Source organism: Boleophthalmus pectinirostris, unplaced genomic scaffold (assembly GCF_026225935.1).
Source record: "Boleophthalmus pectinirostris isolate CB_2022bp ecotype Guang Dong unplaced genomic scaffold, ASM2622593v1 HiC_scaffold_13, whole genome shotgun sequence".
NCBI classification, from domain to species: Eukaryota; Metazoa; Chordata; class Actinopteri; order Gobiiformes; family Gobiidae; genus Boleophthalmus; species Boleophthalmus pectinirostris.
Window position 1 is genome coordinate 19,874,571 of NW_026571036.1, and position 13,418 is coordinate 19,887,988.

A 13,418-nucleotide genomic window follows, 5' to 3' on the forward strand; every position below is an offset into this window, starting at 1 on the left:
AGCAAAGTTCACACCTTGTATTTTAGGTAAGGCTATGAAAAAGGCTTTTTTGTATGTAAATTTGTTTCATTATCACATTTGCAAACTCCAAAGACTTCAGATTTTATCATCAGACTATAATTTTATTTCAGAGTTTAGAAAAGCTATTACTACAGGCTGCTCAGAGGGAGAGGTCTGAGTCATAATAAATATATGACAGCATAAAATAATATGCAGATGAAAAAATTTGAGCAAAGTCTCTCTACTTATCATATTGCATTGATGTAGTAGGGAATTAGTTCTATGTCTTTCCTGTGTAATTTTGAAGCAGCAATATAAAGTTCATATATGTATAAAAGTGAAAGAATATGGAAGTCATACTAAGCTCAAAATTAATGTTAGGCACTGATGAGTGACAGCAGTTAGGTCACAATTTGCATATAAGGCTATAGCCTCAGGGTTGTGTGTTGAAGCCCCCGGTGTGGTGTGGATATGATGCCTTTGTCCTTAAAGTGAGTAAGTGTTATACAGAAATGACAAATATACATTGTACCACAAAATGATTCATATTTCTCTATGTTTTATATCTATATCGCAGACATTTTCTAGTCAAAATAAACTATTTTTGTTACTATAGATGTTGTTGCTATAGATGTTCTTAAGATTTGTAATGCAACTAAAATAGACCTATGTTTAATAATCATGAGTCATAAGCTAAAATGTTCTTTAGTTGTCCATTTGTGAAACTTGTTTTTTTTTTTTTTTACCACAAAATAGCACTTCTTGAACAGGAATGCATAATTTGGCTTACCTATAAAAATACGCAAGGGGTAGCAAAACTCGATGGGGGAGCATAGCATGACACAACACCGGCTCTGACAATTGGCAGAATGTTACCCCAACTCTTGAACCCCTTTCATGCTGTACTGTACTGAAAAATAACCTACTTGCCAAAAAGACACATTTTAGTAAAGACATTTGAATGAAAATGTCAATGATCAAATTCCTCCCACGCAGAAACATATCTGCTATTTCTTTTTTGATCTATGCCCCCCCACTCTCACTGCCTCTAACCCACCAGGAGACATTCAGATCTAGTTATTAAAGAAGACAACATTTTCCTCACCGCTGGCTACGGCTCGCAGCTTCTTGAGCAGTTTGACGTGGGTGTCGGGTTTGATCGCCGTGGAGACATAGGGGTGGCAGCCTGCAGCGTCCAGCAGGGTGTAGTAGTACAGCAGGCGGGCCATATCGGACGACTCCACACTGGGCAGCACGTACTTGTTCATGTGGCTGTGAAACGCCTCAGGGTCACTCTTCAGTGTCTCAAACAGGCCCAAGGAGTCACTGCGAGACTCAATGTCCTTCGTGGAGAGCCTGAGGGGACAAGAAGTTTGATTATAAGCCTAGGTACTTCTTAAAGATTAGTATGTGGTTGCTCAACTACTTTTCACCTGAGGCTGGGTGATAAGGCAAAAAAAAGTTAAAAAATAAATAAATAAAATCATAGTTTAATCATATTTCGTGATTTCATTCAAACAAAAAATGGCTTTCAGGATAAATTTAATAAAGATGAACATACAGATAGATTTTTTATCAATTTAATACAGAAATAGCTCCCTCAAAGTCTGAACTCAGCCACAATTCACACATTTTACTGACAGACGTAGAGCTCTCAATCAAAAAGACCCAACCATATCATTAACAATCAGACATGACTGAATCTTGAACTCAATTAAAATTTGATGAACTGTCCAGCCCAAATTTCACAATTTCCTTGTGAAAGCTAAAGCATTATGTTGCTTGGTGAAAACACAGCAGTGAAGACAAAACATAAGATTTAAGAATATCAAATCAGTGCTGGGGAGGAGATGGGGCACGGCACAAACCAAAGCGGCCATGCATCTGCAATGGGGGATTCAAATTGAGCAGAATGGGCACTGGATGAAGAGGAGGTGAGGTGAGCAGTGGGGAGGAGTATTTGAAGTGAGGGACGAAGGCATAGAGCAGCTAAACTCTGGAGAAGCGGTGAGGTAGACAGGAGCGAAGTTAGGTCTTCCAAGCTGAATTTACGCTCCATTACAATTTAGTGCATTATTCATTCACATTACAGCAGCACTGGGGTAGAATGAGGGAAGCAAGGCAGCCACCACCATCACCCACCAATCACTCACATACTACATTCATAAAAATGTATGATATATAGTGGAGGGTAAGTGTCTTGCCCAAACTGTATGTAGTGATTAAAGATCAACTATTTCCTCATGGCTGATGCCAGTAAAGACATTTGAAAGAAAATGCAGATTGATTGGAATCCAGAGGAACTGATGGCAGATGACCTCTGCCAACATTTTTAGGCCAATATTTTTAGGCTGATTTTGGTAATTTTCCCCAAATGATCTAATTAAAATTCTGTTTGAACTCACCCACAACTTGTTTTACTATAAACAGTGTAGGTATGCATTTTATGCTTTATGCTTTTTTATGCATAGGACCAAACAAAAATTGCAAATATCAGCTCTATATATCAGCCAACCGATATATAGGTCTATTTCAGTAGTGATTTGACCTGGGATCAATCTGTCAATCATTGAGTTTGTTAACAAATGCTCACATCGAATTCAGCCAAGATGAGAGTTGCACTTAACTTTCACAAAGCATAAAATTTAAAATTAATAGCATGTACCATTAACTTGTTTTTATTGGGCATCTTGATATCAGCATTCATTTGTTGTCATATCAAAAGTATTAATGTTTAAGAATGAGATGACTTCAGGACATATTGTTTTTTTCAGCTTTGGTAGCAGGCTTCTGAAACAGCATGTGAGCCCAGCATTGTAAACAGCACTAATCATATTCACCACAGGGGCCCTAATAGATTCAGCTGCAGAAAGAGCAATACTAGTGATTTTTTTACACTAAATGAGCCTGAAGCATCTGTCAAACTCCACTTCTCAAATTGAATTAAGCCAAGAACAATAGTGTTTGAAGACAGCCCCTGACATTGGCGGTTGCTCACACAACGTTTTGAGTTGTGTTACCATGGTAGTTCAAAGCCAGCATGTCGCCTCTCGTGCATGTTTGTTCTCTCTTTCCGATGACAAAAGGTGCTCTGTGAAAATCCACACTCCTCCTCCCCAGTGAGTCTTTTGTGCCTCTGATAGTCCTTTGCACGCCTGCTTTGGTGCCACTTCTGCTGTGGTGTTTTTTTCCTGGCTCCTACATCACAGACACAAGTACTACTCCTCTCCTCCATTCCTTTCCATTATCTAGTGGGATTTTGCTGTTTTGTCCAACTTAAAATATTCATCTTTAATTGGTTTAGTAATCAGGCGGACGGGATTAAAAGCCAGAGAACGTTAGATAATTATTAAGCACCTTATTGTAGTCTGATTTTATGCAAGCTGAATTTTCCCCTATCATTGCTGTTAATTTGTTTACAAATTGCAATTCAGCAGGGGGTAGAGGAAGTGAAACCCAGGCTTCAAACAAGTGGACTTCACCCCCCCTTTTTAATAGACATTGAGAGGCCTGGAGTTTTGTAATACATTTTTCAACAGAGGCACTGTGACAAACTGGATCAGAGGGTTTAATTTCCACTTTTAGAAATACAAGGAAGTTATGCAGTTGCATAACTTTCAGTTTCTGTCTAATCTTCTAAATAAACATATTTCTCTCCCATATCCCAAAACTCAAATAAACAGCTCCCCAAATGTGTTGTTCAAAGTCAGAAAATTTAATATTTCTTCACCTGTTTTGAGTTTTTCCTCAAATTTTAATAATTCAGCTAGTTCTATGGGCATTCTACATTATATTGTATTGATAATCAAGTTAATTTAGACTATAAATCCATACATTCAGAAATGAATGCAGTGCTTTTCATTTACTTGTAGTTGGTTCAAGCAATCAGATTTAAGCGTGGTTCTTTGCTATGTGATTTTGAAGTAGTACTATGCAAACATTGTATAGTAATGTTCTACAGAGTAGAATGTAAATCTGTATTCTGTTGCTCCACTACCTTGTAATACAATTTTAACTGTGCTCAGAGAAGTCTGAACTACATGCCCAAACACAGGCTGTTACTGACAGAAGATTGGCTGTAGGCTGTAGATTAAAAAGACCCAAGCTGATCATTGACGATTACAAAGGACTACACCTCGATTAAAAAATGATTAATAGCAGAGTCCTAACCCACGGCTTTCAATAAACATAGACCAAACACTGCAGTTTATTAACAGAAAACACAGATCTAAGAAGAACAAAGATTTGTTCACATTTTATTTCAAGAAATTCCAAAGCTGTGACAGTGAAACAGGGCAAATGGTGCTAATAATACTGTGATAGTTTTAGTCTGACGCGTCAGACCTCATGAGCCATGTCACCTTCTGTCATTTATAACCGTTGTGAGAGTGGATGAGGAAATTCTCTTTGTGTTTCTAAACAAAGGATCAGCGGATTTGGTCCAACTCTCTTCAACAAAACAATGTAATGTGAACAGTCAGACTGCATGGGGCTGCCTCAGGCCACTTCACAGACACATGAATCTCTAATCAAAAACACACCAAACAATAACGGCCACTGCAGCAAATGGTAAACAACGCCAACCAAAAATGCAATTATGTTTTTGGAAACAACAGAATACTAAGCCCTCAGAACAGTCACATTCAAGTAACTCAAAGTCTAAAACCAGAGCTGTGTACATAGAAATGAGGAGAGAGATTATGCAAATTTTACTTGTACTTTAAAGGTGCACTACATAACTTTTCTGGTGGAAAAGCTCTCACCTGCTTTTCTCAGTGGAGATGTTATTGCTTTGCATAGCCTTGGCCTGTTTTGTGATATAGGCAGCCCTGCTCACAGTAAAAATGTATACTTTTTCTTTACAACACAAACACCTGATCTAATTCTCCTCACCGTCTGTTTTCAGTATCAGTGTTGTCAGTGCCTTTTCACTTGAGACATATGTAAAAAGTACATACTGTGTAATTCTGCTACTTCTTTCACTACATCTACCTTCACTCTTCCTAATGAGTTTCTCTCCTCCAGTAAAACCACTTCAAAAGCAAGAAATTAATCAACCTAATCAGAAACATGGTCCCACTCAGCTCTACATGTAAACATAGTGACTGTAGCAGCAGGCTGAGCACATGCAGAGATTTCATTTGGAGAAAATATTTGACGTGATTAAACGTAGCATGTCTCTCTTTTCACAGCAGGATGTAAACAACAGAACTATCTTAATTAGCTGTCAGACAAAATTGCTAATAGGAGGTCCACAAAATTATCTTTCAAATTACAGAAGTAAAAATAACAAATTTATCACCTTTCTGCCACATGTCTATAAATGTGATTTGAGAAAGAAGATTTTATTAAGAAATATTAAAAAGCGTCTCATTGACAGACGGTGGAACTTTTTAGCAATGAGGTGACAGAAGTTCACTCGCACTCGGAGAAGAAATCTTTAATTTGCCAGGTCCCCGAGAGGGCAAAGTGTCACATGGTAAAAGTATGATTAGTGCTATGGAGATGAAAATGACACTTATATAATGAATTGGATTACATCAAGGGCACAACGTTTTAAGAAGGAATAACAAGAATAGAATGTGTTGTATAAGGATTTTGAAAGCATTTGAAAGTGTATGGAGCAACGTGTTTCAGGTTAGATGTCCTCATTAGCTCCAAGTCAAAACAAAAATCAGTCAGAACAAAAATGAGGGAATGTATCACCAAAAAGTTCAAATTCAAAGTTTAGAGAGGAAACTAATCTTGTTTAAATGCTACATCTGTTGTTTGTTTGGGAGTGTTTTTATCAACCGAACCCCCATAGATGAGTGTGGACCATAGGGAAGAAATTTTCCCCTTCAGCAACACAACAGATACTTAGTGAACGAACCTGACAAAGTGGGAGTTATGATGTTTACTGAATACTGGTAATATCGTCAAGACCAGAGTGAGAGAGAAGAATAATTTTACTTATTTATAAAACTCATTATTTCTGGCCTATTCAAATAATTTCCTTCATCCTTAGAATCTCCTAATGATTACCACTATTCAGCTAAAACAGAAATAATTCATTTCTTAAACCTCAAGAGATTAAACAAATTTAATTACATTCTTCTAAAGCCAAATAATGTTAAAACCATAAATAATGGAAGTCACAGGGGAAATCATGTAAGCTAATGGATAAACATTACAACTTCCTTTGCTATTTTGGATGACTTATTCAAATGCTTTATGGGCTGCCAATACTACAGTGTAAAAAACATGTCCCTGAAGGTTTCCGTACCAATCCACAAAGGTTTATGGAGAGAAAAGCGCTGACAGTGGTTGGGGGAGGTCAGTGATTTGCATTGATTTGTCCAAAGAATTCATTTTGTGTTAAACAGGCTGTCAATGCTACTGTGGCTTGATAAACACATAACCCAAAACCCAGTCCCTACCAGTAATGTAGTTAAGAATATGAAGCTGCACTAGTAAAATTTACATCTGAAAGTTATGTTTAATGAATTGATACGTATTACATAATGATTCATTGGTAAAATAGTGAACAGAAACTCCTGGCTAAATAGTCTACTTAACGGACTCATATTAGTGTATATTCTGATCTATGTGATCTATGTTTTAATGTTGTTTCCTCATCACAAACATACCTGCAGTTGTATTTTGTTTCATTCACATACATTTATCACACAAACCCTGGATACTTATTTTTACATTCTTCTCTCAAACGGAAACCACTCTGTTCCACTGTGATGTCGTGTGGTAATACAGGATGTTCTCCACTGTGTTTTTAAACTCCATACCTTCACTAGGATCATTTGGATTTTCAGACTACCAATCTTTACAAAAGGTACAAAAAATCTTAACAAAAGGTAAAAGGTATCTGTTAACCTGAAAACTACCACTAAATGACATCACAAGGAGGAACTGAGCATTTTGAGCTTTGGAGATATAGACAGACTAATAATAAAAGGTTACTGAAACATAACAAAACTCTAGGTAAGTTTTTGAGGAGGTACATTCTAATATGACTTAAAGGTTGTATGGAGGATTTTTTTTTGTTTTTTTTTGTTTCAAGTTGTCAATGATAGCATTATAGAGGTGCAGTAGCCTTGTAATTATGATGACCAAAAAAAAGAGAATAAAAATTCATCAACTCTGGACGTGGTGGGGCCAGCTAAACATTTGCCAATAGATAACGACACTGCCTCGTTATCTGTTAGCTGACAGGCTATCAATCAAACTCCCTACGTTTCTAGCGTAACTGACTTGCCTGCGCGCCGCCGGTACGTGGTTTACGTACGCCTGCCACGCAGTCCACAGACGCAAGACGCACAGACGCTGTTTACTCCACCAACGCAACAGTTCTTGGCGGCTTTTTTTGACCTATATCTTCCTCGCAGTTAGCACAAAGTTTGTTGCAATGGCAGACAAGAATCCAGGAGCAGTTCGCCGCAAAAGAAAGTCCATTTTTGAGGTCGCTGAAAGAAGAAGACAAGGGGAAAAGCAGCGAAGCCAAACTAAGGTGATTCTTATAGATTCATTCCAGCGATGGCGCAACTGAAGCAGACGCAGGGTCTAAAGACTGACGCATTGGTCGCCAAATTACTCCTGGACAGGTAACTTCTGCTTATTATGAAAACGTACTTTATTTCCAAGAGCTAGTCAAACATTTTTCAGGACACGAAAGCGATATCCTATGTCTGAAAACGTAATTTTCAAGGCAAAGAAAGAGTCCGCTTGCTGCTGCGTGTTGTAGCTAGTTCATTCGCACGGAATCTCCGCGCAACCTTCTCTGCACCCCTTTCCTGCTCCTGTCCCCGCTGCCCGATCCGCTCTTCCCCCTGCTCCTCACTTCTCCGGGCACGGAATCTCCGCGCACCGCTCCCCTCTCCTCTCTCCTCTCCTCTCTCCCTGCTCCGCTCTTCTCCCTGCTCCTCACTTCTCGTCCGCGAACGAAATGTCCGCACACCCGCTCCCCCTGCTCCTCACTTCTCCGCCTTGCCTAACCAACACTGTAGTTAGTTGTTTACAAGTCATGTGCAGCACCGGCTGTAAACAAACCTGTTTCTGGCGTAAAGAGGAGGTGGGAGGAGGCGTTTCTACGTAGGGAGCTGTAGGGGAGGGGGGTGGTTTCACGCATGCGCAACATTTGAAAAAGGACAAACAGTCGCTGCATTTCTCGTTCCTTGGAAAATCCTCTATACAACCTTTAAAGCTCACACGAGTTTTGCATAATATAGGACTTTTAAATGAGCAAATAAAAGCATGGTGCTACCTATAGACCATTTGTATGCATCACTTCCTTAACATTTTTCACCCCTTCTCTCTATTTATATCAGCGCGGCCTCCATCCATCCGTTAAATCGATATCCACATAGCAGATTCTTCCCATCAAGATTACAGTATGAATATTCTTTGCACATTTATCATGGTGCAGAGATTTGGGCAAAAAGGCAACACACAAGCAAACGGCTATGGTGGGCTCTGAGCTGGATATAGGTTGTAATTTATGGTTAAGTGAGGTCCATAAAGCATTTCCTTATATCAGAATGTGACACAGGGATATTTATCAGAGGTGGGTGCATGCAAACACATACACACATACACACATACACACATACACACATGCACACACACCCTTCTCCACTCTGCTGAAAAGGCATTCTATTAAAACAAGTAAAAGGTGCAGAGCTAGTCAGATTCCCGACTATGAAGTCAGAGAGCAAATAAATTATGAAAATAGGTGGTGACACGTTTATACCCCCTAAAACACAAAATACACACTTTTAAACTAGTCCAAGGCCTTTTGGGAGTAATTTAGATGAACTGTGGATTTTAGGTTTAGAATATTTATGTTATTTATGTTTTTATTAGAGCTGCACCGATCCAGCTCTTTCAATTTCACTGTGTTTAAGTAGATACTTAGGCTTTACACAACCTATATTATGTAAAATTAACTTTTGTGAGGTTTAAGCCATGTTATAATGTTATTACCTCATCAAAAACATATCTGGAGTTGTGGTTCATTTCATTCACACGTGTCTGAGTAAACCTGGTTTATCAGTCTGTCTACATTTCCACAGCTCAAAATGCTCTGTTCCACCTTATCCTGTCATGAAGCAGTAGTTTTGAAGTTAATAGCTACATTTTGTTCAGTACAGAATGAAAATTCCAGGGCTGAAATGATCCAAATCATTCTAGTGAAGGTCTATGGTGTTTAAAAACACAGAGGAGTACTTCATCATAAGGAGTGTTTTCATTCTGAGAGAACTTAGCCTAAATATGCACGGTTTGCGTATTAAAGGTGTAAAAGAAACAAAACACAACTCTAGGTGCGTTTTTGATGAGGAAACATTATAACATCAGAAAATAGGGTACCATGATACGGGCCTTTTAAACCAGTGTTTCCAAAACTTTTTTTCTGGGGACCCATATTTTAAATGTCACAAATCTTTGTGACCCAGGTCAGTAGACATTATTCGTAAATCACAAAATAAAATACATTTGTGACCATTATTGAACATTAATGAGGATATTTTATTGTTGACTGAATGATCGTGTCTCTCTGAACAATTAGTATTACACAAGTTTTAAACAATAAAAAACAGTAATCAGGAAAATCAGGGAAACCCACAGAAACCTGCTTTGGTAAGGTGGTGCTTCCAAAGAAGTGAGGAGAGGGGGTGCGTGGAGATGTATGCATATGTATATTGCAGACCTACATGCAGATCGTGACAAAATCTCCCTTGCGAATGCTTTAAACATACCTTTTGATAACTTAAATTAACTTTTATAATACCAATTCAAAGACAAGGAGATGACAAAACTGATACAAAAGTTTTATGCAACTGATTTGTCCTGCAAGTTTCTACAGACAAAAACAGCTCCCACTCAGGGCAGGAATTAAATGGTGTGAGAGTGCAGAAATGAGAAAATGGTGAGAAAATTGTTTGTGCTTTTGGAGAGTTAGAACAATAAGGCAAGTGAAGAAGTTTAAGTATATTATTTAAGTATATGTTCAGGTGAACCAAGAAGATTTAGGCAAAGAGATGTGAAAGTTTTGCACCACTTCAAGATACTAGAAAATGACCAGGAGACAAAGGCATCAAAACACATAGAATCATTATAAATAAAAATATATATATATATATATATATATATATATATATATATATATATATATGGTAAAAATGAAATGTGATGGTGTGCATAATGTGTGTTTGATCCTGGCTTTATCATGTTTCCCTGGTTACGCATAAGCATTTTATTTAAGGCTGTAATACTGTAGGGAGGTTGTAAGACTAGAGACTCAAGAGAAAGAAGTAAGAATGGACCAGCACAATGCAAAGAACATAAAAATGGCTGCCTATGTTGTAATGTTTGTGTGTGTGTATATGTGTGTGTGTGTGTGTGTGTGTGTGTGTGTCTAGCACATATACCCGCTATCGGTAAATAGGAACTCGAGGTGAGTCATGTAGACCTCCCACAGAGGAACACTGTAACGCCTCGCCAGGGACAGCGCAATTTTGTACACGCCATCATCCAGGGTCCTGAAATACACAAGAGCAGAGAGAAACATAATGATCAGGTTGTATTTCATAAAGCAGGCAGCACACTCCCACACCTTCAACTATAAAATCCTCCATACACTATAATATGGGTCTACTGTTAATAATAATGCATTGCTTCATGTGGTACCTCACTGGTTTTGTTATTATGGGTTTTGTTTATATTTAAAGCAATGCTGTCAAACTTTCTGGAGGTGGCCATCACCTGCATGTCCATAAAAATAAAAAGTTAAAACCATACTTTGGGACATTCTTCATGGAGATAGATAAGTTGTATGCCATACTCTGGAATATTATAACCAAAGGAATAATATTTCCATGGAGACAAGCAGGAAGTATGGCCAAGTATGAGCCAGGTTTGTGGAGATGCAAATTGGCTCACAGTAAGGATGTATGTTTTTCCATATTTATAAGTAAAATGAAAACATACTTATATTTTAGAAAGAACAAAAATGTGGCTGTTTACTGGTGGTGTTCTGATCAGTGGGAGCAGGTAGAGGGTGCTCTAGGAAAAAGGATCAAAACTTAAAAAACACCGGACTCCAGGCACTCCAAAGAAGTAAAAATTCATCAGGGCTTAGTTGAATTACTACTCAACTAAACCCTGATGAAGACCAGTGGTAACATGTTGGCTTTGGCCATTTAAATAAAGGCCTTTTAACTATATTTTTCCTTGTGTGGGTTTTACTTCTGTGGTGTGCCTGGAGTCCTTTGTGTTTTATACTTATATTTTAGTCTGATTTAAAAGTAATGCAGTAAACCTTTTATATGTTATGACTGTCATAGTCTGTAGTAAAAGTCATACTCGGTTAGTCCAAGGATGGTTTCTTTCTTGTAGTCTGCATCGGAGCTGAATCGTGGCACATCGACTCCGCGCCCGAGCCCCTGTAGGACCTGGGCCTGGGTGAAGTCCATCAGACGCTCATTGTACATCTGCAGCTGTTCTATCAGCTTCTGCAACTCCTGTGGCCAGCCTGAGTATGAGGAGACGTGCCGTGTGACCAATCGGATCATCTCCTTAGGGTCGGCCTGTGAAGAGAGAGAAACCGTGGTTACTAAACATGTTAAAGCGTGGAGTATTACACGGATCACACCAGAGCTAGTGTCAAAAAAGCTGCAATGGACAAAAAAATAAAATAAGCAAATCTTTAAAAATGCATCTAATTATGATGTCAATCGAGACATAGATTTAAATTATGCTTAACAAAATTTTTAAAGCATTAAAGGTGCACTATGTAACTTTTTACACAATGCACTTTTAAATTAGCTTCATGTATTCACTCCACACAATCTAAAACTTATCTGCAAAAAAATATAGATATTAACATAGCCAAGGAAAGTGATATATCTTGCGTAAGAGCACCTCAACAGTATGAACTGGTCAGACCTGGATTCAAACCACTAATCTTCCATTAACAGGACCTCTCTGCTACATAAACCACAGTCCTCACAAGCTGTGCTTAAAGTAAGATGAAAATGCTATGGCCTATTACCGTGCTATTGAGATCCGAAAAGGCTGTGTGTTTCAACTAAGAACAGAAACCAATTTGCTATTTGACCCGATGACTGATGATTGACTTGATGAAAGCATATTGAACTTTACATTGTTTCCATAGTGACACTATAACAATGCCATTTACAAAAGTGGCAACAATTTTCTATAATAAAAGGAACCTCGCCAGCCCAGATTCAGCCTCATGAAAAGAGCTTACACAGTGCCAAGAAAATGTAGGTAACAACAGCAGTTTGGCCTTTGGGGAGTAAGAGAGTGGGGTACGTCATTGGTTGAGGAGTAAAGACAGCCCCCCTCTCATCGCATCTGCCCAATTAAATGCACCCCTAAATGTGTATAATTTTGTATCTTGAATGTGTAGGCCCAGCGGGATCTTATGCTTTATTTGTAGTTCTTATTTGCATATGATAATTATAGCTGCCGGAAAGAGTGAACCAGTATGTGAGTCACTGAATATATTGCTCCCAACATGCTTTGTGTTTCGAGATGTGGCCAGATGTAGATTCAAAACAGGGCAACAAGGTAGAGTGGAAAATTGTGAGAATTACAAGAAACTATACAAACATGACATGACCCCCAGATATGATGGGCAAGTTCTGTATGAGATAATTTGGTGTTTTGGTTATCAAGACAATTATCCAGAAAGCAGAATGATGCTCACATGAGTCTCTAATTGAGTTGCTGCATTGAATGATCTGAATACTCATTAAACCGTCCCAGCACCTATCAATAATCAATACTAGTGCTGCCTCTGCGGCTCAAAGACTGAATTCAGGAGGTTCGGAGCTTTCACATGAGGCCTATCCATATACTGAGAATAAGAGAAAACATGGTCTGTGTCCTCTATATGCAGGTTAAGCCAAAGTTTTTCAAGCAAGCTTCATTGTCCTTTTAATCTATTAATATTTCAAGGTCAAGTTTTATTGGTTTATGTACATCACAACTTAGCTGCTTAGTTGTACTTGGTGTGAAAGGTTTGTGAGCCTGCTAACGTTATGAAGTTTCTCCTTTTATTTTTTTAATTATTGTGTTAATTGTAAGACATGTCGTGTCATTAGAAGAAAGAGGAGCAGCTCTGCAAACGGGGACTGAGCTTCAGGTTTTGTCACATGACAGAACCACACAAAGTAGCAGTGCAAAGCCAGAAGAAGAAAGTGTGCCTGAACGCTGATGGACAGGCCCATGTTTGAAGAACTTTATTGAAATAAGGCTTTTATGATGAAATGCTGTTTGCACACTCACGCTGTCATTCATCTCCAGTACTTTGTCCTTTTGACAATTTGAATTATACCAATGTCATTTTTCAAACTTTTATCCCGTAATTCTGTCTCTGGATTACTTAAGGATATTTTAAA

At 38.3% G+C, this 13,418-nt stretch overlaps 1 protein-coding gene across 1 annotated transcript in view; it reads right to left on the minus strand.

Moving 5' to 3' along the window:
- The window catches only part of nbas (NBAS subunit of NRZ tethering complex), a 167,199-nt gene that overhangs the window by 65,754 nt on the left and 88,027 nt on the right, over positions 1-13,418 (minus strand). Inside the window, 3 exon segments of the mRNA XM_020938410.2 lie at positions 1,106-1,356; positions 10,422-10,532; positions 11,356-11,579. Of these exon segments, the coding sequence (XP_020794069.2) occupies positions 1,106-1,356; positions 10,422-10,532; positions 11,356-11,579 (586 nt within the window).